Source organism: Melanotaenia boesemani, chromosome 14 (genome assembly GCF_017639745.1).
Source record: "Melanotaenia boesemani isolate fMelBoe1 chromosome 14, fMelBoe1.pri, whole genome shotgun sequence".
Classification (NCBI taxonomy): domain Eukaryota; kingdom Metazoa; phylum Chordata; class Actinopteri; order Atheriniformes; family Melanotaeniidae; genus Melanotaenia; species Melanotaenia boesemani.
Window position 1 is genome coordinate 9647592 of NC_055695.1, and position 26552 is coordinate 9674143.

General features: G+C 38.6%; 2 protein-coding genes across 3 annotated transcripts in view; one reads left to right on the top strand and one right to left on the bottom strand.

The window, feature by feature from the left end:
- The first annotated feature begins 1575 nt into the window (after window positions 1–1575).
- dda1 (DET1 and DDB1 associated 1) lies at window positions 1576–6919 on the top strand. The gene is made up of 5 exons (XM_042006012.1): window positions 1576–1907; window positions 2451–2531; window positions 3696–3747; window positions 4796–4857; window positions 5063–6919. The coding sequence occupies exons 1-5, from the start codon at window positions 1899–1901 to the stop codon at window positions 5165–5167; spliced, it is 309 nt and encodes a 102-aa protein (XP_041861946.1). The 5' UTR covers window positions 1576–1898; the 3' UTR covers window positions 5168–6919.
- Window positions 6920–7724: 805 nt separating this feature from the next.
- ano8b (anoctamin 8b) overlaps window positions 7725–26552 on the bottom strand; it is a 40222-nt gene continuing 21394 nt past the window's right edge. Inside the window, exons 2-20 of one of the 2 annotated variants that reach the window (XM_042006009.1) lie at window positions 24161–24271; window positions 21983–22115; window positions 18468–18606; window positions 18293–18389; window positions 17968–18084; window positions 17717–17844; window positions 17453–17614; window positions 17214–17366; window positions 16849–16975; window positions 16653–16708; window positions 16467–16541; window positions 16160–16294; window positions 14407–14654; window positions 13955–14114; window positions 13446–13859; window positions 12668–12859; window positions 12330–12461; window positions 11692–11802; window positions 7725–11328 (exon numbers count right to left, since the gene is read on the bottom strand). In XM_042006009.1, coding sequence (XP_041861943.1) covers window positions 10597–11328; window positions 11692–11802; window positions 12330–12461; window positions 12668–12859; window positions 13446–13859; window positions 13955–14114; window positions 14407–14654; window positions 16160–16294; window positions 16467–16541; window positions 16653–16708; window positions 16849–16975; window positions 17214–17366; window positions 17453–17614; window positions 17717–17844; window positions 17968–18084; window positions 18293–18389; window positions 18468–18606; window positions 21983–22115; window positions 24161–24271 — 3422 coding nt within the window. In that variant the 3' untranslated portion in view covers window positions 7725–10596. The remainder of the gene's footprint in view (window positions 11329–11691; window positions 11803–12329; window positions 12462–12667; window positions 12860–13445; window positions 13860–13954; window positions 14115–14406; window positions 14655–16159; window positions 16295–16466; window positions 16542–16652; window positions 16709–16848; window positions 16976–17213; window positions 17367–17452; window positions 17615–17716; window positions 17845–17967; window positions 18085–18292; window positions 18390–18467; window positions 18607–21982; window positions 22116–24160; window positions 24272–26552) is intronic. The other variant, XM_042006011.1, reaches the window with a different exon arrangement.

Here is a 26552-nt window from a genome sequence, read left to right on the forward strand (position 1 = left end):
TACATATTATTATTATTATTATTATTATTATTATTATTATTATTATTATTATCACCATCATTATTATTATTATTATTATTATTATTATTGCTATTATTACTGTTGTTTTAATTTATATATTTATTTTTATTGGGGGAAACTACAACCCTTTTTTTTTTTTTTTACATAAGTAGTCATTCTGAGTTATACCTGTGAAAGAAGCAAACAAAACTAGAAGTATTCAGAGAGCACAGGGTCCACCATGACATAGGGTTACTCACCTAGAAAAACCCCAAAAGGTCCAACAGCCTACATGGGAACCCATGCCAACACTATTATGTATACTTCAAGCTTAATAACACTATCTATTTCGATCATCAGAATAGATGCTACATCTTGTTTAGAGTCTTTGACCCTGGAAACATACCCAGACACCAAGATGAAGCAAATGGCTACAATATTTTGAAGCTATTAAAGAAATTCGTTTTTTCTCTAATGTCAAATTCTCTTTAATTATATGTTGAGTTAGAATCTGTAGTATCAAAATGATCTCTATCTCCCAATATTAAAGGGCGAAATAGATCAAATTTTCTGGATCCAGACGGTGATCCGGATCACCACCAAAATTGGACTGAGGTCAAGCCAATCGCCTCTCGTTTTCACCTAGTCAAGCCAGTTGCTCCTGCATTTCAAGTGCGCATTTACTATGAAGTTTATGGTGAAAGCAACCGCCACCAATTATTACTTCCGGATTTCAAAGTAAAGCATTTATTTATCTTTCTCTTTATGTGCCCGTCTTGTCTTGCAGCACCTTTCAGGCATGGTATAAACTGGTTTTATTTAAGCTTTTTTTATGTTTTTATTTCATATCACTTAGACAAAATAGCGTACCTGAAAGGTACTGCAGGGTACTGCAAGACAAGACGGGCACATAAAGAAAAAGATAAATGCTTTACTTTGAAATCCGAAAGTAATCATTGGTAGTGTGCCTCGCGAGGCACTCTAATCATTGGTGGCGGTTGCTTTTACCATAAACTTTATAGTAAATTCGCACATAAAGGCATGCACTGACATGCAGGAGCGGCTGAAAAGGAGAGGCGTCTGGCTTGACCTCAGTCAAAAACGGATCACTTGTTCCTTATTTAATTTAGTCATTTCCTTAACATTTTTGATCAAAATCCGTCCATAACTTTTTTAAGTTATGTTGCTAACAGACAGACCAAAAACCATAACTTCAACCTTGGAGGGGGTAATTATTTAGAATTCCTTAAAGGATTGTTATATTTTGTTTAATCTTTTATATGACTACCTATTCCAACTAAAATATAATTTTCCATTTTAGCTGTATATTTGTTTTCTAATAGAAAAGAATAGATGAGGCGGACAGTTCCAAAAGACTTCTGAATGTAAGAAAATACATGCACCATATATATTTGGGCAAATGGTTAAACCAGCAGCAAACATGTTTTTCTGACTAGAGCACATCATGTGGAAAGGCTGGTGGTCAATGAATTAGGGACGGACTAAATCATATTCTGTTTGGTGATTGGCTGTTTGATAAAGCAGGCACGTGGCTACCAGAGTAAGCCAATGGCTGTTCTAAGGGCGTGGCTTAATCAACATCGCTACCATCTAGCCATCATGCTAGCCGAAGGAGTTTTGTTTAAATAACTTTATGAGCAAATGGAATAAAAGCCTGGATTTTTTAGGTTCTAGCGTTATTATTTTAGTACACACTGGGATATATTATGGAAATAACAACGCGTGTGTGAAGGTTGCTGTTTTCTTTGTTAAGAGGACCTATTAGGTTAGCTGTCTCAGTGAACTAGCTTGTAAGCTAGCGCCGCCATCACGAGCAGCACAACAAACACCAAGTCAAGCCCACAAGTCGTTTCGACGTTGGACATTTCTGTCGTATCATGGAGAAGGTACTTCTCATACGCTTAGTTCCTAGCTTCACAACAGTATTAACAACGTACACGGTAAAGTAAAAAAAATGGAAGCTAACATGGCTAAGTGTTAACTAGTCTGTAGCCACACCTGCTCCTCTGTTCAACCCAAAACCGGCATCGATTTAACTGCTCATTTCTGCCCGGTCAGTTTGTGACAATATTGCACGCTGTCACACATCTAGCTCAGAGATTATAGGAGACGTTTTAGTAAGAGTTACAGGGGGGTAAGAGTATCTAGCTCGTTAAGATAAGGTTACGCCTAGCATTGACTCTCTACAGCTATTTGTGGGTATTCGTTTGTTTTAGGAAGCCTGTGACAGCTAAATTTGTGTCGACCAATAATTTGAACTATTGCCATGAGAGTTAAGGTACTATCTGTGGATGTCCTTGCTAAAAGTAAGAGGTTTGCGAAGGGCAGATACTGATTTCTTGAGACCTACAATGTTTGCGGTTTGGTTGCTTAATGGTTGAAAATATAAGCCAGAATTGCCTAATATAATAATTGTTATTTTCTCTCAGGCTGATTTCTTGAAAGGACTTCCAGTCTACAATAAGAGCAACTTTAGCAGGTTCCACGCAGACTCTGTTTGCAAAGCATCTGTAAGTAGTATAAAAAGATATTTTCAACAAAGTAAATTGGAACAAGAACTAAGCAAATCCTTGTTATCTAAATTAAAAATGTCCTTAAGCAGCATTTCAGTTAAGTAGGTGTGTGTGTGTTGCAACTTTTAAGTAAAGCAATCTAAAGTTATATAATAAACATGTACTTAAAGTACAGAGTCTGAGGAAAAGTTTAGTAATTGCTTTATTTTTTGGGTCCTCTTTTGTAGTAGAACAAAAGTTTGTCAGACCTTTGGCTCAAATTATTCCCCATTGGCAGGTGTGCATTGCTTATTTGTTATCTTCTAAATCTAATAAGTTAAGCAGCAGCAACAAAAAAGACAATAAAACAAAAAGTTAAGCAGATAGAAGATCAATATGTGGTGTTTGAAAGCTATTGCTATGAACTAGCAAGCAGTCAAAGCATCCTGTGATAATGCCATAGACCATTTTCGTCTTTCATTTGCAGCAAAACAAATCCTTAAAGAGAGAAATACGGCAGTGCTATTACAGGTGTCTGCATTAAAAGCTTTGTAGAAATATTCTAACATAAGTAGTAGACTCAGCAAGAGCATATACACGGGTTCTCAAGATGCAAATTATTAATAAGCTTAAAAACTTTAAAAGCCAGAGTTGGAACAGTGATTTTTCTTTTGGGGGTGACACATGGAACAAACTGTACTGGAAGTTTGGAAGATTACTATTATGCACAAAACACTTGGAAGCATGGTGTGTGGTATATTCACATCCATGGATTTCATTGGTAATGGTTCAGCAAAATTTAATAATATTTTGAGATAGAACACAAACAGCTGGATTAGTTCTTAAGTTAACTCTTTCAGTGCAAAGGATGTCCTACTTGTTCTGATTAGGCCAGATGCAGTAAAGCTGGCTAGATGTTTAAGCTCAAATTCCTAAAACAAATCTTGTATTTTGATGGAGGTACTCTGTACTTGACTCTCATGTTTACTACATAACTAACACAATCTACATGCAGTAACAAGATAGTGTACTATAATATATTTAACTTTTTGGTTACAGTTTACAAGCTAGAATATCAAAACAGTTTTTCTATCAAAATATTTGATCACCTTAATATATCAACATAAGCATGCTTAAAGAAAAGGTCCAACATTCACTTCTAACCTGTGATCTGTTGTACAGAATCGAAGGCCCTCCGTGTATCTTCCTACACGAGAATACCCCTCTGAACAGAGTGAGTACAGCAAGTCTGTGAGAATAAAGTAACTGTAAAGATGTATTTAAAACACACCTGGTATTGTTCACAAGTTTTCACTAAATTTTTACTACCTGAGAAAGAATCACACAATCAAGGAGGTGCACACAGTTGATCACGTTATATGTGGATAAGAAGTGTAAGAAAAGTTTGCTGTGGTTCAGCAGCAGGTCCTGGGTTTGCAGATGACCACTTTTAAGATAGAAGTGGGTTTTTTGTCACATATATACTTTTTTAAATCCATTTGTTTTTATCTATTTGTTCATGAAGGTTCCTATTTGGGTAAAATGACCCAAAGGTATCTCATTGGCTGCCAAGAGCTGATTTTTTTAAATAATGAGAAAAAGAGTTTCTGCGCTGCCTTATTGAAGGAAATCTAAAATAATCTTTAATGGAAATAAAGCAAATAGTTCTGAACCACAATTCTTGCAGTACCAACATTCAAAGTGATTGATGAATAACTTTATAATATTATATTAACTGGTATTTATAAAGATAAATCTGAGGACAAGAGTGTACGTGTGAGCAGTTTGTGGCTTTTATTTCAAATTTTTATGGCTTTATAATTAGTCTTCAGTTAACAAACTTGAAAATGAAATGATATATTTTAATATACTGATTTATATGTTACAGTTTCAATTAAATGACATCAGATTAATGCATCAACTTCTATATTTAATGTGCTTTCATGGGAAATATCTTAAACGTCCATAGTTTCAACACTGTAGGCTCAAATTTCACCTTAATGTGGTTGGAGGGCAATTGTCTGTTTTTTTTTTTGTTGTTGTTTTTGTTTTGTTTTTTTACAAATTTCACCACCTTATTTTCTCCAAGTGTTTAGACTTTAGGTGAAAGTTTTTGGTTTATCAAATGTACCCTAATTGTGCAGGACAGGTAGACATTTATTGACAAATGACAGGAATGGGACTGTTTCAGATGTGAGCATCAGCTAGAAACCACATGGCTCCCTTAACCAATCAGCTTTAGACATAATTTGATAATATGTTGTATTTTTTTCTTATTGTAGTTATTGTAACAGAGAAAACCAACATCCTCCTGCGTTACCTCCATCAGCAGTGGGACAAAAAGGTGAGCATGTGCTTTTCTTAAGACGTTATTTCCTAACTTAGTGTCATTCATGCACATTTATTAACCTATGTCAGGTCTGAATGAATCATAATTAGCATAAAACAATGCACAATCTTAAGTATTTACAGTTGTAGTTGCATTGTTACCAAAAAAAAAACAAACTGTGATTTTTACTGACAGCTGCAAAATGTTTTGTGTCCAACAGAATGCAGCAAAGAAAAGGGAACAGGAACAAGGTGAGGGGGACAGCCCAGCACCCCCAAGGAAGATTGCCAGGACAGATAGCCAAGAGATGAATGAGGATTCATAAAAATGTGTGTGTTTGTGTATGTGTGAGGGAGAGAATACATGTGTATTTGCATATACAGGGTGTAGTCAATATAAACAAAAACAAAGAATAATTCCACCCAAATAAACACTTGTGGCCATCCTGTGCACCAGCTGGATGTATTTTATGAAAGGAAATTATGTCACCCAGAGATTTGGGGAAATTCCTTTCACAAATAATTTATGGTGAAAAGATGAAGTGAGCATAATGTAAGCAGATAAATGGGAACTTCATACTGGTTTTATAGTCACGTTGACTATTCCCTGTTGGTCAACATACATGTATGTGCTTGTGTGCATGCTGTGAGTGTGTATTGTGTTGAATGTATGAGGTGGGTGAATAGTCGAAAATAATTAAAGAGCGAGGCAGACTTGACAGAAAGTCACTACTTTTTAAAGCTAACTTGTGTAGTCTGCTGTCGTTTGGAGAGTCTGCTCTGATCTGGTTTAATTTTTGTTACTGTTTTAATTTTATTATAACCTGTTGTTTATGTATGGCAATGAGCTTCCTGCCAGCCACAGTGCCCGCCCTCTCAGTTTCACTGCCCACTGCATCCACATGGGGGCATTGCAACATTTCTCCACTGTTTGCATCTAAAAAACAAAACCAAGAATGCACTGTGACGAAGAGCACAAAGTAAAGCCACCTTCTCCAGAATCTCCCCTGAAATGTGCATTTAAGGTGAATATTTAGATCAGCTTTCTGTTCTGGGGCTTGCACTCATAGAATAAATGTTGATATGTCTAATAAGTATATGTACATCTAGCACCACCTTCTGGCTGTTGGAGACTGGTAAAAGTGGGATTTTTCTGTTTTAAATGTTCTTGCAGCAAAATATTCAAATGGAAGAAAGAAGGAAAATGTTCAGTTTCACAACCTGAAAACAGCACAGACAAAAAAGAAAAATGTCAATGAGGGAAAAGGGAAATAAATGCTTTATGTGGTGTGTGAATGGTTACCACTACTAGAAGTGATTTATCCAACTGATATGTTTGTGTCCGCATTTTCACTGAATGAAACATGCCAATGGATACAACAGAAGAAGACCCTTACAGTAATAATAATAATAAAGAGAAGCAACCCAGTGCGTAGTACACATTATCTTGCCTTGCATGTTGACCTTTTCACAGCTGAATGTTATGTTCCAGGACCAGTTTAAAAAAAAATAAATGGGTGTCAAGCTGTGGCATTGTCTTGTGTGACTTTGGAAGCGATCAGCCTAGAGGCCTTTCAACTTGTCATAATTTGGACCCCAGCTCAGGGCCCCCGTAAGCGCTACTGTTCACCCTGTGTAACAGTCCTGGAGGGTTATGTCAGAGAACTGGCTTAGATTGCCATAGGGGGTTTAAAAAGGTGTTATATTTTCAGCCATAGAATGCACAATAAGCATGCACAGGAAAGTGCAGTAGCCATCCTACATTGTTCCTCAGATCCTGTTTGTACTGGTGTCATAAACCGCAACACCGACTAAAACTTCTCTTTTTGTTAAATGTTCTAATCACTGCCTAGCAGAGTCGCATTGAAGCCTCCTGCCCTTTTTTCAGTCGATGCTGCCGTGTGGGTTGACAGTGTGGTTCCTACCTACGGTGTAAATACCCTGATTTTTGAGCATAAATCCATGTTATGCTTTAGCTCTGATAGACTGTTCATCTGCACCCTAAGCCTTGCCCCATCTCGTGTGTTAGATCAGATGTTATTTTTAGCTTTGCTCAAATAAAACTGGATTGAAACTGGGTTTTTGTTGTGTGGTATTTGAAATGCCTGTTGACTTTTCCAATGCCAGAGCTCACAATCTCTGTTGTCTTTGAAGATTTAGCCTAAATTAACAAGCTGAACTTCATGAAATTTAGAGAGTTGGACAGCAGACAAAGAACCTGTTAAACTTTGATGCAGAACTGGATCACTTCATCTAAAATTGCTGAATACTATGCTATTCTTAGAATATGCTGACCAAGTGGAAATATAAAAATCGTTGACCTTATCTGTAAGTCTGAATATTATAAAATTTTAAGATTGGGGGGGAGGGGCATGAAAGCCAAGTCATAGTTTTAAAGAACAAACTAGTCAAACCATTCATTGCATTTGAAAGAGTTTTATTAACTATTTTCCAGATTTTTACAAAAATATGACAAAATAAAAGAAATAAATAATCCCATTTCCCAGTATTTTTCTTTAAAAGATATTTTTTGTACAGTTGGAAGAGCATGTGATGTTCTGTCAGTGAGGCTTCCATGGAAATGTCTTAATTTTGAGGTTAGGTTCAGATTGCAGTGTAGCTGTGGTGAGAATTTCACTTGTTCACAACCAGCCCAAAATCCAGAACATGATACATTTACTAAACACATTCGGTCTTCTTGCACTGCTTTCACATTACACTGATAATGTAGTAAACACGAAGATCAGACTTTTTTTCCTTTCAAATAACTACCGTTTCTTTTATGAATTAAAAATGTGACTAATTTCAGCTGTCTTCATTCAAGGGGATACCTGTGCTGGGCCCAAATAAATCTGATGCTGCTGTTTCAGACAGGATGATTTCTTTTTACTTCAATTAAGTTCATTTAATGATCTGCAGTATTCCATGTCCTGCAGCTGCCATTAGTGAAAGGACAAATTATTTTTTAATTTATGTAGATAAATTTACCTGAAAAAGTTGGAATTTGACAAAGAAAGGCAAGACAAAACTGATGCAGCAGCAAATACCCAGATCTCTCTGTTAGGATTCTTTTTATTCCTTATCTGAACAAATTTACAAATGATGACTGGACTCTATTGCATCATGATGACATTCATCCCTGAAGTCCCAAATGTTGGAAATACAGAAAATTAAACGTGACTAGCTACAAGGTAACATTTACATCTCTCTGAATCTGTTTTCCCAATTCTGTGCTAGTTGGTGTGAAGGATACAGACACAAGGATATGATATTTCTCAGCCTTGCAATTTTCATTTTACATTGAACAATGACCTCCAAATATAACAAAAACAACACATTCTAGACTGACAGTAAAACGATATCACATTAAATGTTCTGTCCATTTCCATATTGCATTAAATCTTTTTGCCTGTCTGTGAAGTATTTTTCTGCCTCTTTAGGTAGGTGTTTGAAAAATGGACTCAACATGTAAAGCTTAAACATGAAATCAGAAACAAAAAAACGACAGAAAAAAAAATCTGTTTTAAGCTTGTAAATTAAAGGCGAATAAGCCAGTGGATGAAATTATTTTAATTATGGGTCAGTATAAATGTAAATAAGGCAGGTGGTCTGATAGAGAAACTGAAAATTGAGTGGGGAAAAAATGCATAGAGCCTGTGGGAATGATGCAGGTAGCGATGTCAGTCTAAAGTTACTGTATTACAAGTCAACTTCAACTCAGTTTTATTGCCAAAAATTCTTGCCAAGTAAAGGTGGAAATGCATAGTTAAATGTTTCCGTCTCAACCCACAGTGCAGTGCAATGGCCTCTTCTCCATGTGTGTCATCGAATAACTGTGATGTCATTTTCCTTTTGAAGGTGCGCCTAAACTGCGTCCGGATAACCAAATGTTGCAGCTTTCTGTGTGTTAAGATGAAAAGTGACTAATGTTATAGGTAAATAGTCAATTCTCAATTTAAACATGTGGTTTAACAATATTTTTATAGGCAGACAAACTGGCACCTTCTGGAGATCCTAGAAGTGAAATAGTGGTGGATTGAAGGTGGATGATGGGCTTGAGGGCTTCTTTTTAACAGAAAGAGAGCCAACTTACAATAGGATATAAAGAATATATAATACAGTACTTTGCAAAAGTTTTAGGCACTTTTAAACGTCTGGGTTTTTAACCACACATCTTGTCACAGAGACACATGAACAGATAAAACACCCAGCTTGAATCCGCAGAGGAAATGTGGCAACTTCAGAAAGAAATACCCCATCTGTGACTGCCTAACACTATCAGGCAACCTTCCATACATTTTGGGAATTAGCCGAACACCCACTGCTACCTTCACCCCAGCTGGAATACTGACTTCACTTAGTTTCTACATTTTTCCCCCCCTTCTACCAATTACTGCACATGAGCTTTTTTCCTTTTTGTGCCTAAATCTTTTGTAGAATACAATGCATCATGGTTCAACAGTTGCTGCTTTGCTTTAAACCATTTGCCAAAGGTGGATAGGTAAAAAAAAGAGAATAATAAATCCAAATATGAAAAAAATAACACAAATAAGCCCATGTGAATAATATTCATTTATCAAATAACTGTTGAGAGCAGGGATGGTTGAGAAGATACTGGGGAAGAAGTATGTGGGGAAAAAATCCAGCTTTTGCATAATGTAATGAGGCAGGCTGGTTTCAGACCTCACTCCTAAAGAGAGATGCATCGTTGGGTTTTAGTGCAAGTGTCACTGCTTTAACTTTATACTCATTTGCCAGTTTTGGCTGGAGAGTGTGGAATGAAGCACCATCTGTGTTTACAAGGTGCTCTATGGGCTTGGATGGAGAACAGCACGCAAGCGGCATCCATGCTCTACCTTCTCAAAATTACCTCAATCTGCTTTTTTTTTCCCCCCAGCTACTTTTTTTTTTTATTTATTTTTGCTTTTTCTTGTATATCTCCACTTTCTCTTGGGGAAAATACTGCTCGTGACAGCTAGACTTAACAAACACTTTATTATATTTTCCAACTAATCTGCCACAGGAAAAGAACGAAGGCTGAAAGCTCAGACATCACCTCTGCTTTCAAAGCAAAGCTGGTAATCTATCAGGGATGAGTATTAATGGAGGGTTTTGACGATGATAAGAATTATTAAAACACCAATTGATATTGCTTTTCCATTTTTCCACTTCATTACAAAAGTGAAGGGCCCAAGATTTTTCTTGCCATTAAAAATGAGACATATCTAATGATCAATTGTTAAGAAAAACTCACTCGTTAGTTATTTGATATACAATCTGTAATTGTTTCATTCCACCATGTACATTTATTAATATATTTCCTCCACAACAAGTTATTTCCTGGTGCGAGGCCACTGAGATGCTTCCAACTTCTGACTTGAAGAAATCAAGAAACAAAGCTTTCTGCTTTTAAAGGCTTAAAATAGTAGAAACGCAGCTCATGCATTTCTTCATGTATTGCAGACAAGGAAGATTTTGTGTGTAAGGGAGTGTGTATGTGTGTGTTTTAATTCGGTCATGATAGAAGGGCTTACATCTGTCATACAAAGCCTGCTTTTTGTCTCTCAGCAAAAAAAGAAGAAAAAAAAAGAACAACCCAAACAACAGTCATCTTTCATCGGTTCATCTTTTCTTCTTTGCTTCGCGTACCTTTACACGTGGCCCGTGACAGCACAGAAGGTAGGTCAGGCCTCAGAGTAAGCACAACTCTTCAGTTGAGATGTAACCAAGGACAAGTTTTCTCTTTCTTGAGCCACTAAATTTTAGAACCAGTTTGATCCAAGTCTGCGCTTTGTCCGTTCTCGGACCCTTCGCCTCCAGGTGATGGGATCTCATCGGGAACACCATTCAAGTCGGACCGGGTGGGTTGTCTTTCTGATGCTTGTGATGATGCACCCTCTCCAGATCTGGGCACTGGAGCCCCGTTCACACATGCTCCTCCTTCAGATTTCCCAAAGTTAAACAGCTTCCCAGGGAAGGCCTTACTGGGTGACTGAGAACGCTCCTGAGAGCTGCTACCTGATGATGAAGATGATGATGCTGGCGCAGTGGTGCAAGTGGCTGCAGCTCCAGCAGAAGAAGCTGCAGCGCCTTCCTTCTTATTCTCAGGTGACTTGAGGAACTTGAAGCTTAAGAACCCAGGCAGTTTGGGCTCACTGCCAGTGGGTGACTGAGGGGAGCGGGCACCGCTGGAGGAAAATTTATTCTGCAGTGGGATGATCTGCTTCAGCTTCATCACATTATTATTGGCCAACAAGGAGCTGGGCCTCTTCGGTTTGTCCGATGTGCTGGCCCCTCCGCCTCCACCCCCAGAACGAGATTTGCTGCCATGATTTTTTTCGTGGTGGTGATCAGAGGAGTCACTTTTGCTATCATCCCGCTCCCTTTCTCTGCGGGCCATATGTTCCGCCTGCCTCTGCCTCTCTTCCTCCTCCCTCTTCCTCCTCTGAAGCTGCTGGTAGTGCTGCTGCGCCTGCCGCTCATGCTTCTGCAAAGGAACAGAAATGTTAGCATAATGTGTTTACTAGAATCAGCACTAACCCAGCAAACCAATCCAATACTGCACTGCTACCCATCTAATAAATCCCTTACAGTAAGAATTCTGCAGTGGTACTTCAGGGGCCACTACAAACTAATTTCTTCCCCCTATTGTGCAGGTAGCTGACAGTTTGTTTCATGCTGCAACACAAAATAGTCTCCAAAAATCTCAGTTGGTGCTGCAGTAAAACATTTGTGCAGCAAAAAGTTAAATAAGCAGTCTATTAATGATTTGACCATTTTAAAAACAAACCTCCTCCTTCACTTCCAATTTCCAAGGGACAAATTAGTCTCATATTGCCTCATCCTGTACCTTAAATGCCTCCCTGCGCTGATAATCCAGTTTAGCCATCTCTTCTCTGACCCAGGTAGGAATGTCAGGAATAGCCACATGGATGACGTACTTCAGGAGGATTGCAAAATGCTGAAAACAGAAAGGCAGGTAGAAATTTTTTTTACAAGCATAGTAATGTAGCAACTCTCAATCAGAAATCAGAAACACTGCTTTGAAATGTTACTTGGAGTCATTTCTGTACAGATATACTGTGAAATTATCCTTCGGGTATGCCGGACTTCTTTATCAGACCTACACAGAGCTGCAAGCTGTTTATCTTGCTGTATGTATGCAGCCATGGAGTGCAGAGCTGAATATACTACAGGTTGTGGGAGATCAGAGTACCCTTATATTAATTTATGAATGCTTTTTCAGATCTTTTAAGACACCTTTTGTTTTTGGTGTCTGATCACCATTTCAAGCTCCAGTGTAACATTTTGGGAGCTATATTGGTAGACATGCTATATAATAACATTCAAATGTGAAGCACCCACAAGCCCTTTCCTGACTTCTCTCAGGTTGCACTAGCTTCTCATTTTTCCACCACATATGCAAAATAGCTGTATTACTACCGCTCTGAGCACTTCAGACTGACATATAGGAGAGAGCTGTGGTACCTCAAGAATAACAATGGAGATGATAGCCATCTCAGGGCTGAGCCATGGAAAGAGGCGCTGTAGCTGACCGCACTGACCAATCAGGTAGCAATTCACTACGATGGCTATCAGGCCCATGGCTTCCATCGCAGTCTGCCAGTGAGGAAAAAATATGTATACCACAGTTAGTTGCCACTGTTCAAAAGGTTATACAATATCTTTGATTTTCAAACCTTGTGTCTTAACATCTACACACCATATGGCAGTATCATTAGAATATTTAAAATGTCCATTTCTTTAAGAAAATAACCTCATAATCTAACTTGTAAAGCAAAAGAAAATAAATAAAAAATTCCTACCTGCCACTGGCCGATGCTCTCTACGCGGACTCCAAATGGCCTCTGCAGCCCAGTGCACAACTTAAAGGCATCACTGCGAATCTCAATGATGTTGTTTATGAGAGCACACATGGCAGCCAGAGGAAAGGCAGAAGAGAAGAGCACCACGTAGCCGAACTGGACAAACATCTCTTGATAGTCTTGGAAGGTGTCCTAAATGGGCACAAGACGGGGCATTAAACCACAGCTCTAACCCGCTTTAACCTGGTCTGAATGTTAGTGTTTAAAAGCAAGAGGACAAGACTTGATTACTGTTGTCCAAATCAGTATGGATTTTTTTTTGTCTCTATGGCTGTCATATGGCTATTTAAAGCCTTTTGGAACTCGTGATGCATTGATCATATCGGATTCTGAACATTAAAAGCTTAAAAAATGCTTAATTCATTTTTCATGGTTTCACATATGAAATCCAACCATAATAGGAGAGGAAGTATTCACCAGTTAGCTGATGTTTACTGTTATTATTTATAATTTTTAAAGGTTGTAACTGTGTATCTTGATTTGACTTCTAGATTTAAAGAAAACTTGACTTTGCCTGCTAGTATACAATAAAGGGGTGCTGCAACTGGCCAGTTGCTTTACAAGCCGAAGTGTCCAGTTTTTAAACTCCTTGAACCACCCAACACATTTTCTGTGGCAGATGATAAATGATTTGTAAACTGTCATTAACTTAATATCACCCAGGTTAAGTTATACTGGTTACTGTGCTAGTTTAGATTCATAAAAAAAAAGTCCTTACAGCATATGTCTGCATGCAACTCTCCATCTCAGCCTGAGTAAGTGTTGTGCTCTCTCTCTCTTCAGGTGGATCCATCCATGACTCCCTTTTGGTTTTAGGCTCAGCCCTCTCTGCGCTCCGGCCTCTTTTCCTGTGACGCAGTGATGTGCTGCTCTCAGATCCAGAGGACAGTGAGGCACTGCTGCCAGCAGCAGAGGCAGGAGAAGCAGCAGCAGCAACAGCATGGGCAGCATTGCTTTCCTCATTCCCACCCCCTCCTGAGTCTTTCACATCATGAATTCCATTATCGTCGTCATCATCACACATTTCAAACACAGAGGCAGGGTCCATTCCTTTTTCAACCATAGTGGGGCTCCCTTCTTCCAGGAAACTGTTTTCCAAGGGAGGTCCACTACAGGGCGGCCTTCTGTCCACCTTTATAAGAACAACTGTTGTTACTATATTTACTGTCACAAGAAACAATAAAAATTTTACTGCAGGAGGACATGATGCGTCACACATTACTGTACCTTCTCAATGAAGCTGACTTTCCTCAACTTCAAACCACAGTCAATCAAACTCTCCTCCTCCGTCTCTCCTTCACTGAACCTCCCGCTGTCAGCTTCGTCCCTCTCACCTCCCTCCTCTTCATCAGGCACTCCACATCCACCGTTTAAACACTTCTTTTCCCTGAGAGGAATTAAAGGGACAGCAAGATGTCAGGCAAACATAGGGTATGTTTTAACCACTCACAGCAGAGCTCTGATGGTCTCTTTACTCAATGTCTAACCAGCATGATTCATAATGGTGTGCAGCACACAACGCACACAAAAACAACGGCAGAGGAAAATCAAGTGTTTCTCTAATTGAACCCTAGTGGTCTTGTTGGTAGTGACTGATACTGCATGAGTTGATGTGAATTATCAATATCAGCTTTTCAAATTTCACTTTGCCTTCAAATCTAGACTTTAAATGCTATAACCTTCGTTCTGGCTGCCCCAGTCCAGGCTTGGTGCCCCTCAGTCCAGGTCCTGGCATGGTCTGGTCAGTAGAAGAGGCCTGGGCTTTTCCAGCTGCCAACCGGGCATATTTTAGCAGTACTGAGAGCAGCAGGTCCCACACAGCTCTCAGTGTAAGCTCCCCTAGCTTGTGGCGCTCATACAGATAAGGCTGCAGCACCTCCTTCACATTTTGAAGGAACTGTCGAATGATGAGCAGAGTGGCCAGCATCTGACAAAGAGAGGACAACTGTCACCGTACTGCGAGAACTAAGCAGAAACTATAAGAACATTTATAAGGAATGCCCCACCCAAATGCAATCAGTGTAAGAAGTTAGACAAAAGGCTGCAGAGCAGAAAAGAGCTTTTCACAAGCAGACGGAGACACCTTTAAAGAGATGTATCAAATAATTACAAAGACAATTAAATATGTGATTTATATCTCAAAGTTAATCATTTAAATCTGTTTGTAACTGATTTGTGTACAGAAGTTAAACTTTTTTTTAAACCCACAGGGACCAGGGTCCATCTTATTCACTTCATTTTCCTGTTCAAATGGCTGCAAATCACTGTTTTGTTGAATTGGAAACATTCAGACCAATGACTGATGAGACCTGACACAGAGCACATGTAAATTTCACACAACAGACAACAATTCTGAATTTATTTTTTGCAATAACATTGAAGTCAATGAGTTATTTGCAGAAAAAAATGCTTAAATATCATAAATGATATGTATGATAGCATGGCAACATGGCCAAAAAAAAAGAAAAAAAGCTCACATAACTCACACTAAGTAAAATATTTATCAAAGCTGCTAGAAATGGAAACATAGTCAAGAACTGCATCACCTCAAAGTTAATAAGCTAATACTGGCTTTAAACTGAACTCAGTTCACTGACATACAACACTGTAAATGTGGTAGCTGCAAGCTACAGTGCAGAATGCAAACACAAAATCTCAACAATGTCCGGGCGGATACTGACTTTTAATTCCTGGGAAACTGAGAAAACAATATACTTGTCTCCCACTTCCCACAACCAAGTTGAACATACTGCCACAACAGAGCAAAAAAACATACTTGCATTTAAGTCATTTCAGTTAGTTAATTTGAAGCTAATTAAAGAATGGATTAATGATTTTTGTGTGTTTTTACCACATGTTAAAGTTCAGTGTAAAAAGACAGCTTTTTGCAAATATTTGTAGTATCTGGGCTTTACCAGTTACACAAAGAAAAACTATTAAGTCTGGATGTTAGCAGACAAACTTAGTGAGGTGCTACTCCAGCTGAGAGTGCAAAGGAAGCTGACAGACTGCAAGAAGTTCAAGTATGAAGAAAAGTGATTCACACAAGCAGCACACAAGGAAAAGACCAAAGATCCACAAATATGCCTCCACATATGTAAAGTAACAAAATCCCACAAATGATCTTCATATAATACATATGCAGGCGAGGTATCCCAAATTAAGAATGACGGGAGAATAGTTTATTTAAATTAATGATAAATAAACTAGCTGAAAAAACACAATCCCACTTTATGTTCTGTCAGCTACAAAGTGAGCAGCCTCCAAAATGTAGAGTGTAAGAAAAACAGCTGTACAGCCATCACCAGACTAACACGGGACCAGAACACACAAAGCAGGCTGGCTATTCAATGTCTGGTAGCAATATGACATGCAGAGACATGACAAAGATGGCCTATAGTCCAAACCAGAAAGTCTTAACAGGAATCATACTTTTGACCTGAGTAAAGCCCTGAAGAACCAGGGAACAGAGACCACAAACATCTGGATCTTGCAGATGAGGAAAGGCAGCAAATTGACCTGGACCTGCCGCTGCAGACTCCGTAACAGAGACAACACCAGCAGCATCTTTCACAAATGGACAAATGGATGGATGTGCAGATGAATGGGTATGGAAACTATTGCAAGTCAAGAGCAATTTTTTTAAGAAGGCAACACTGGTACTACACATTTTGTAAGCCATAAGAGTTAATGAAGCAAATGCATGACACAAAAACATGATTAACAGAGTGTTTCTTACCTCCTTCAGGCGCTCCATGTCTTTGAGGTAGAATCCAATGTAAAAAAGGCTGAGATAAGAATTTACAAACTGAAACTGCAAATGAAAGAAATACAGCATGTCACAGAGAAGAAAATGTATAAAAAAAAAGAAAGCATTTTGGAGAAATATGAATGAATCGCACTGGTAGCGAGAAAATTCACTTACAAGAACCATTTTGATGATGAGATTTTTCTCATAGGCACTCTGGAGTCTATAGTTTTCTGTGGAAACAATTACAAGTGATTACTAAAAATGTTTTAGGAGAGATAAAGAATATTGAGGAATTGCAGTTGATAATCTTCAGTAGGAGATTTTCTGCTTTGAAAATATATTTGGAACAGTCCAGAAGCTTGCCTCTCACCCATGTCATTGAGCCAGCAGGCGATTTTCCTGTACACCTCGTCACATGCACTCACAGTGATAGCTAGCATAATTTTGGGGATGAAGCGAGCTAGTCGAGGCATTTCTTTGATCCCCATCACAAACTCCTAAAAAGAAACATATTTACTGGTCAACATCAAGTGCATTCAAAAGCATTTATGAATTTGTGTTCAATAGACCAAAACTACTAAGGATAAAAAAATTCTTCTCACTTATTTGTTTTTGTGTTTACAGAGTTAAATTTCCACCAAAAACCCCTGAATGCTGCAGAATGCGGATTTCTGCAGCATTCACAAAATCCAGGGAAATAAAAAAATAAAAGAGAGAAGTTGCCAGCTGACTTACCTGCAGCTCAAAGCAGATGAGCATGACCAGGAAGACGAAGCAGAGACAGAGGATACAGATGGGCAGGCTGACCAGCCACCTGAATACACGCCTCCGCCACGGAGGATAGTAGAACTCCTCACACCCCGTTATAGGACTGTAGCGCTTGATGCCCTGCAGACAGAAGCATGAAGCGTCATAAAATAGAGGAGAGAGGAAGACAGAAAGTTGAGAGGCATCAGAGCTTTAGGTCCTCTCACCCGGAACTGAGGCCGTGGCTCCTCAAGGGATTCAGCAGGCGTGTCCAGAGTTCCCCACTTATATGCCAGCTCTGCACCCCTCCTCTTCCATCGCTCCAGAAACAGAGTGGCCCACACCACATTGAACAGTGCAAACACCACGCAGCAGATGTCACGGCTTGTCTGAGACACCCCAAAAACAAACATGCAAAAGTTTCTAACTGTAAAGACAGCTTAGCATTGTTTCTTTTAAATCATTTAGGGCATGAAAAGGTGTGTCCTCACCTGATCGGACTCGGTGAGCATCCAAAGCACAAAGCCAATCACAGCAGGATATAACATAGAAGTAGTGTAGAAACCCAGCCAGGCAAAATACATCGCAATCTTCACCCCAAAGTAGTCACAGATATCATCTAGACATTGTACAAAATAAATATTAACACTTTGTGACAGTGACTATCAGAGACAAAGAACCACAAGCAGAGTGATTCTTGTGTGTTGTGGCTGTGTAAGAGTTATGCATGTGAAACACTGACCTAAAGGCTGTTTCTCACAAACAGCCTGGACCCAAGACTTCATCAACTGACTGAGGATCCTCTGCTCATGAAGAGGAAATACCTGGTGGATCACACCTCTCGCACTCAACTCTGGAACTGCAGACAATCAGTCAAACGCACATAACGTCTATTTTGTTAAATGTAAAAACATCAAGTGAAAAGGGAAAACTGGAAACAATCACATCTGTCCCAACCAAAACCAAATAAAAGATTGCTTGCATAACTGGTCAGAGATGTGGCCTTGGATTAACAAAGACAAATATCCATGTTTTGATAATGTGCGCCGATAAAGAATGCTGCTTACTGATTGGCTGGCCCTCCAAGAAGCTAATATTATGAAGAGCTTCCCCATGTTTGGCACGTAGATTGTCCAGCCAATATTTAATGATGCTCTGCCTCTCCTGCAACGAGACGAGGAGCCAATCAGAAACACCCACGTGAGCACAATAACTGCTTGTGTGTGTTTGTTTTACACTGACCTGTGAAGTGAAGAAGCACAGCTCGCTCTCAATGTTCTCGTAGATGTAGTCTTCTTCACAGGAGAAGTTTCGTGTTCCACCACCAAACTCCGGTTTCACCGCCTTCCGCAGTCCCATTTCCTCAGCACCTCGCAGCAAACTGCATCAACATCAACACAGTTTTTACTGGTTCTCACTTGTTTCTAATTTCTAATATGTGGTGTGACTCTGCAGTATATTAATTTTACCTCATTCTGTTACTACTTTACTTATGTTACTACTCCCTTTGTTACTCACGGCCCACACATCCTAAAACTCACACATTATGATGACCCTCAAGCTGTTGTATTCTGCAGGAGGTTTTATAAAACATCATGTAGGTGGAGTGAACAGCACTGAGTGACTGCATAGTAACAGCAAAAGGTAGTTTTTTCACCTTTCAGTTGAGAAAAATAAACATTGATTCCTGTTTTTTTACCAATGCAGATAACCTGTAGAGAAAATAGATAGTTTTATATAGTATGGAACTTATTATTATCATTTCATTTATCCAGAAATACATTCAGGTTTTGCTAGTTTTTTCTCTTTTGAATGAACTTGAATGGACACAGCAGGGAATTTAGAATGCAACTTTTTTTTTTTTTTAAATTAATTCATCTAAAGAGGTAATTAAATGTTTAACTATAAGAATAAACTCTAGTAAACTGACTAAACTATTTTAAATATTTTTTTTTCCATGTTACAAAGACATGATGGCAGACACAAAAATCAGTAGTTTCTCCTTTTTGTCCTCTATTGTCTTAGCTTATCACTCTTACTCATCATTCCATTTCCCATCAACCCCTCCTTGTTTTCTCCTTTTTCCAGCCATCTGTTCTGTTTCTCTCCATTTTCTCCCCCTTCTTCGCCTCCCCAACTCTCTTCATCCCGCCACTCCTTTCTACTGTCTCTCTGTCCTTCCCAGTGGCCTTGTACCAATATTGCTATAATAATGCAACAATACACCCTCAGTTCCCTCCAGGCCGATGACTCACTCAGATCTCACATATACATGTTCATACAATCTACACACACGCATATTGAAGCACAGCTTAGGTGGGCTTGTAACATCCATCTATCATGCAGCTGTAGGCACTTGGAGGGGGGGTACAGTGAAGTACGGACAGCACTATGATGGATTACAACAGAATGTGAAGTGTAAGCTTCTGTATCACCGGAGAGAAAACTGCTTTTGTGTGCAACATCACAGTAAAGGTCTCTGCTGAGTTAAATAAATAAATGAAACAACTGTATCTATTTAAACTAGCTGTTTATTACATTTCAAGGCCTTTTCAGGAATCCAGATGAGATTTCCCTTCTCTAATTTAATGGAAAAGTTTTAGCCTTTTACACACCCTCTTGCCAAAACCAAGTAGCCTGAATGTGGAGATGCAGTCAAAGGTAATGTGGACAAAGTTAACCTTGTAAAAGAGAAGAACACTGCTGAGGGAGAGCACTGCTTCTAAGGTTTATGCTAATTTAGCAAATATCTATCAGACATAATGTGTAATAATGAAACTCAGCAGTACTGAATGGTACACTATAAAGTGCTCGGTCAGAGCTGAGGAGGGAGTAATGGATGGTGCGTGAGGCAAGAAAAATAGAACAAGGATATTTGTGTAAGACTTTGTAAGTTGACAGATAAATGTTTGCTTTCTGCTGGAGCGGCCTTTAAAAGAATACATTTCTCCATGAAAATAAAACAAAAGGGCCCCATTTCCAGGTGTCCAGATTCTTATGACATGCCAAGAACTTGTAACCATCCTCTTCCAAACACTGATGGGAGAAATAGTATAATTTAAGCTAATAAAACAATATAGTGTGTAATTAATTGAACATCTGTTCAAAATTAGAAAACAGAAAAACAGTTTAGCAAGTGTCCAAGGTGAAGCGATGATAGAATATTTTCTGGGTTATCATTTCAATCTCATAAAATGTAGGTCAAGCTACCAAACAGAAGGTGTGTATGTGTCTTTGTGCAGAGAGCGACAGCAATCATTTTCCTTGAGCACTTCATTTAAAGCCCACTGGCACACTTTCAGAAAGCACTCTATCCATCCACTCACCATATTATCTTTCCTCACATCTCCCTTATTCTTATTTTGCCTCAACCCTCTTCAGCAGCATATTTTTTTTTATTTGCTCCATCTTTCCCTACCCTCCTTTCTTTCTCCCCATCTGTCTTTTCCCAATCCACACATGGGCAAATAGTTTTCTTTGAGAGGCACATTGTTAAATGTACAGTCAGCAAGCAAAGCTTAACATTAGTCAAGAAGAGCAATGAGGTACAGAGCAGCGGCCACCTTGACCCCTTGGATTGTAGTTGGTACACAAAAGTCAGTGTTAGGATTAAAATTTCCCTGGCATCATCCCCAATTTTCCTGAAGCTTTGTTTTAAAACAAATCACAACACCAGGCAACATATTTAAAAAAATAAAACCAATCTGAAAATTTTGGCTGGACTATAAACTTCAACCCAACTTTAATTAAGCTGCAGCTAAAAGCAGAGTAGCGACTCTGGCTGGTTCATGGCAGTTCCACAGATAATTCACCGCATATGAGCTAAACTGCTGCAGCTAAGTATATAACTATGATAAATGAAGGTTTATCCATATCCATCCACACCAACACTGAACAGCAGAGATATTTTTGGTAGCGTTTCTTACACTCCAACTCCAGTTGAAGCATTTAAAAATAAACCCCTTAAACTGAAGGAAGATATGATGTATTGTATTAATCATAAGCAGTGTCGCTCATTTCTGTCTGTAGAGGACAGTTCCTTCTTACTGGTGATGAGGTGATTCATTCAAACACTTATTTGAAACAGTAGTTACAGGACTGCTTGTACCAGGTCTGATCTCACTCCAGCAAACAGAAGAGACACAAAGAATCAAGAGCTTTATCTTGAAAGAATGAATGAACAGAATAATACATTATATAAGATCTTCCTCCAATACCTGGAAATATTTGAATGAATTCAAATGAAAAACTTGAATTTTTCGGCCATTAATTTGCTTTCTTTATTACAACGGAGGGTTTGTACAGCTTCATTCTTTTTCAACTGGCTCTCACATAGAAAGGACAACAATGAGCCTATTTCAAAACCCCCTTACTGCTTTTCCAACACAAGAAAACCTGATCTGCATGCCAGTGAAATGCCAGTTTTGATTTATTAATCAGATGTTTAAATAATTTATTAAGAAAAAATTAATTATGAGATTATGGGGCTTTTCAGTTTTTCATGTTACCGTCTGATTAACTGCAGGTGCAGGACAGAGCCTGCAGATAATTAGGTGACATTACCTCATATTTATAGAAACATATGATCTTTATCATTTATAAAACAAGAGATTATTATTGAACTGAAAAACCAAAAACAAAAGAAGTGATAATCACTGCTGCAGCCCTGTTGTTAACGAATGATCGTCATAAAAGATGAATGAATGAAAACTAGAGATGACCTTTTTCTAAAACTTCCTTCTGGATGGATTTCTTACTTTTCATATGTAGCAGTGATGAAAAATGCGTAGACTCTGGTGTGCTTATGATGTCGGATTTGGATGATGAGCTCTGGGATTCCCAGCCGGATGTGGTTCAGTAGCCATAGTAATGTGTGGTCATCTGTAGTGTCTATGGCAGGAAATGAAAAGATAAAAATATATTTTCTGTCATACCCACGCATCACTACTTGCAGGATCAGCAGCACACTCCCACAGTCCATTACTATTTATTCCTAGGCTGCAGCTAGAGGTTAAAAGGAGCTTCTTTTTTTTTTTTTTTTTTTTTTTACTTTGCCTCCTTCTGCTGCAAATAATAGACAACATTGAAGGAATTAAACTCCACTGCATTCTTCTTCACCTGAAGAAAGACAAAGTTATATTACAGCTTTACATTAATTTTTAATGAAACAATGGAAATATTACATTTTACATTTCAAGGGGCTGCAGTCAATACAGGAGCATCAACATGGAAGATGTTTAGTTTGGCAAAAAATGGTTTAATACCATAATACACATGTGCTTACATGGATGAATGTATGTTTGTGTTTTTGTGTTTCTGCTTCATTTGTGGGGAAAAAAATATTCCAGGGGCTTACAATGGAAATTTAAGGGAAATGAGTCTCGGGAATAAATATTAGAAAATAGGGCTGGGCGATAGGAACCAAATCTTATATCTCGATATTTTTCACCTGAATCACGATATACGATATATATCTCGATATTTATTTATATTTTTTATCAAGTAACCAAAGACACAGTTTTAATATACAGCCTTCAGTGCTAAATATACATTTATTAAAGATCAGCAGCACATGTGCATTAAAATAGCTGACTGAAATTAAATACCTTTATATTAAATGAAATGCTCCTAAAACAAAATAAATTAAAAATATTTTTCAATGACCATAACTAAAATACAGCTGTGCAAAATGCAAAAGAAAAGATGCTTTTAACTCAAAACAAGCTATCTCGATATAAACGATATTCCCTCCTTCTATATTGCGTCTGATAAAGTCTCGATATATTGGAAAATCTCGATATATTGCCCAGCCCTATTAGAAAAAGAGAAAATTGTTCTGTAAACTGATACAAAGACCTTGACTTGCTACTTCTAGTGTATTGTGCTGACATGTTTCCAACCTAGCCAAACAAAAACAGAATAAAAATGAAAGACGAAGTTATACTTTAAAGTCAATACCAATAGCAAAGAAAACAGTCATGAGCCACAGCTGACCCAATGCTACCTCTTAATATATCAATAAGTGGTTCCACAGCAGAAAAAAAATAATTAAAAAAATCCCAGTTGCAAAGGGTAACTACCAGCCATAGAAGTAGCATAGCCATCTTGTTTTTTGGAACCAGAAATAACCATAAATACCGATAAAGTAACAAAAGAAAAAAGGAAGTGAAACAAATAGCTGCTACACGTACAAGTTTTTTTTTGTTTGTTTTTTTTTTTGGCAGCAGTTTTATACAAAGCTGCTTTGCTCTTTGTCAGAAAAGATATGACACCTTAAATCACTAAGAAAATGTAAATTATAGCTTTACAATCTCTGCCCCCCTTCGCCTTTTATTCTTTTCATTGGTGAGCCTGCACATACCCCAGTTTCTAACGTGGATGGGAGTCTGTGTTTTATGTTAGCTGATACCATTAATCTAGCTAGCATCATTGTATTGGTGCATCCATAATTTATAACTGTGAGATTAACTGGAAAACTCATTTTGCCTCATTGAAAGCAGCCAACAAAATGCACCTAATTTACAAATTAAATACTTCTCAGTGTATCTCACAATTTAAATGTAAACAATGCCTTGGATATGCACTGTGACACCTCTGTTCTAGACACTGGTGACCTGTCCATGTGCCGCAGCAGACTAGGGTTCAAGTCTAATATCGGTCATGCACAGCATGTAACTGCCATTTCCCTGTCTCCAAATAATAAATAAATAAGATTCTGCATTGGTTCACTTTTCAGTCAATAAGTAAAATGCACTTCTGACAACAAATTAACCATTTGATATTAAAATAAGTGGCAGATTACAGACAGGGACAGTAATGATATAATGCCTATTATGATAGCTAAGGCTAGGGGTGACTGATGCATCTCTTCATGGTGTGTTTTCAGACATAGTGTACAAGCAAAAACATCTGTGTGTGTCTTTTCACTTTCTGACCTGCAAATGTCATGAGAACATCACAATTCTCTGTGGGTACTGTTTTCATCCAGGACTTATGAGACATGATGTGTCTCCCAGCCTGCAGCAGTCGCTTTCCAAATAACTTATCTGAAAGACAAGAGACAGAAAGGGGGGGGGGGGGGGACAGTAGGGAGTCACCTTTTCAGTTTAAAGAGCAATGACATTTCTAACATTTTTATCAAACCCACTCAAAAAGACTCTTACCCCTGCTGTCCCAACACACATACACAAAAAGACACACAAACACAAACAAAATTGTCCTTCTCAACGGGACAGATTTAAATGTCACGGCCCTGTGCTTCACAACAAGAGAATGGCAGAAATAATCCTGGCCTGACAAGACCACAGGCCACAAATTGTCCGCACTGTTTGAATTCTCTCTCTCTCTCTCTCTCTCTCTTTCTCTCTCTCTCTCTCTCTCTCTCCCACACACACACACACACATACACACATACACACATACACACACAAAACACTCAAGTGCAGTTATATGCTCTGATGGTGAGGGATACCTATATTTAGCACTTAAATGAACAAAGAATTCTCTTCCAGGTAACATCCAAACACCTCTATGATGATCATTCAGCCTGAATTGAGCTCATGTGCAGTTACTTTGTCTCCATTACTGAAATCAAGAGCACAGAAAATTGCTGTACTGTGGCCACATAGTAATGCGACTTTATAACAGCCACCTCAATGCAGCAGTCTGAGAGAAAGAAAGAGCTCAGCAGATATTTCTGCTGGTGTGGAAACTGTAACGTCATGGAAGAATGAATTTTAAAACTTCATCTTTACTCTGACACCTCCTTCATCAATCACTGACCCTGCAGAGCTCATGTTCACGCCAATACACCAGCACAAATAGTTTAAACACTAACCAGTGTCAGCCCTGACCCAGCTCAGCTGTCACAGCACAGTTTGTGAAAGCAATTTACCCGCTCCTGAATAATAATGACAGCAGCCTGGAGAGAATGTCCATACTCAAACAGCTCTGTGATCAGAGATAAGGGTCATGTTCAGTTATCATAGTATTCATCATATGATGTACTGTGGGACTATTAAAGGATTATCTTATCTTATCTTCTTGGATATCTTTGTTTTCTTTTCTTTCTGTTGTCCCAAATTATGCAAAATTCGCTTTCTAAAGGTTTTCTAACAGTCATGTGTGTCCTCATAGCCTGTGTATGAAACCCAAAAATGAGAAAATTCTGTCTCCTCTCTCACTTGCTTGCTCCAGTTTTTAGCGAATGTGTGCTCAAACAGGTGAGTCTGAGATCTTTCTCTTTGTGACATCATGAAGGGAAATAACCACTGCCCCTGGTAGTGGATACTGTCATTTGCCCCCCCGGCTAGCTGAGCCTGCACTCTGAAATCACCGAGCAAGTGCCAGCGAAAGCCGGATCATCTCCCAGAGAGGGGTGTGGACAGGCACCACTCATGAACATTTAAAGGTTCAGAAACAGAAACAGCCAATTCTCTTAGGGTTCACTAGAGCTATTCTTGGAATGGCTGATATGAAGGACCAAGGCTGAATTTGGGGTAATACACTTTGAAAACAATGTTGTTGAACCTCTTATACTCATATGAAATTGTTGAAAAAATGTATAATATGGGACCTTTAACATATGTGAATCCAGATGATACAAAAATTCAAATACTCAAACAACATTTCACACAGGAGCTTTCTAGTGTCTATCCACTTTAGTTATTGCTGAAACCCTTCAAGTGAATGCACACATATATGATGACAGGCCATGAATATCACAGCATCTCTGTCATCAGTGGAGCCAATAAACACCTGTCATATAAAAACATTTTTATGACGCTTCAAAGTGTCTTCTTCTACTTCCTGGAACTGTCGGGCTTGACCTTTCAGAATTATATACATAAATAATCATTCAGAACATTACTACCAGCCAAACACTGAGTGGGTCTTCCTCATGCCACCAGTCATAGCATGGACAAAGAACATCTGAGGGTATCCTGGAGTATCTGGTACCATACCAGGGCATAAGCAACAGAACCTTTATGTCTTGAGAGTAATTCCAGCTAAACTATGGCATTGCTGCAAGAAAATTGTTGGTTACATAGCTGTCAGTAGTTTGAATGTTTTATGCTTACATTGTTTACATGCAGAAAAATTAAACCAACTTGCAGCATTAAGCTGCTGTACAAACTGATTCCATCTAGGCCAACAAGCCATTGGCAGTGAAAATTGGGTCTGCTGGCTTAATCCTAGTTTTATTCTTAATGGATCAATGTTTTGATTTTCTGTCCTATATACTGTTATCCTCAGTTTCATTTCCAGACCCAAGCTATTGCTGTATCCAGCTGTAAGCTAACTGCCCGTGAAGAAAAACACACAAAG

Bases quoted from the DNA above. Each gene is read 5' to 3' on its own strand.
- dda1 (XM_042006012.1), top strand. The intron at 2,532-3,695 runs GTAAGTAGTATA...TCTGTTGTACAG, and splicing joins ACTCTGTTTGCAAAGCATCT to AATCGAAGGCCCTCCGTGTA. The intron at 3,748-4,795 runs GTGAGTACAGCA...TTCTTATTGTAG, and splicing joins AGAATACCCCTCTGAACAGA to TTATTGTAACAGAGAAAACC.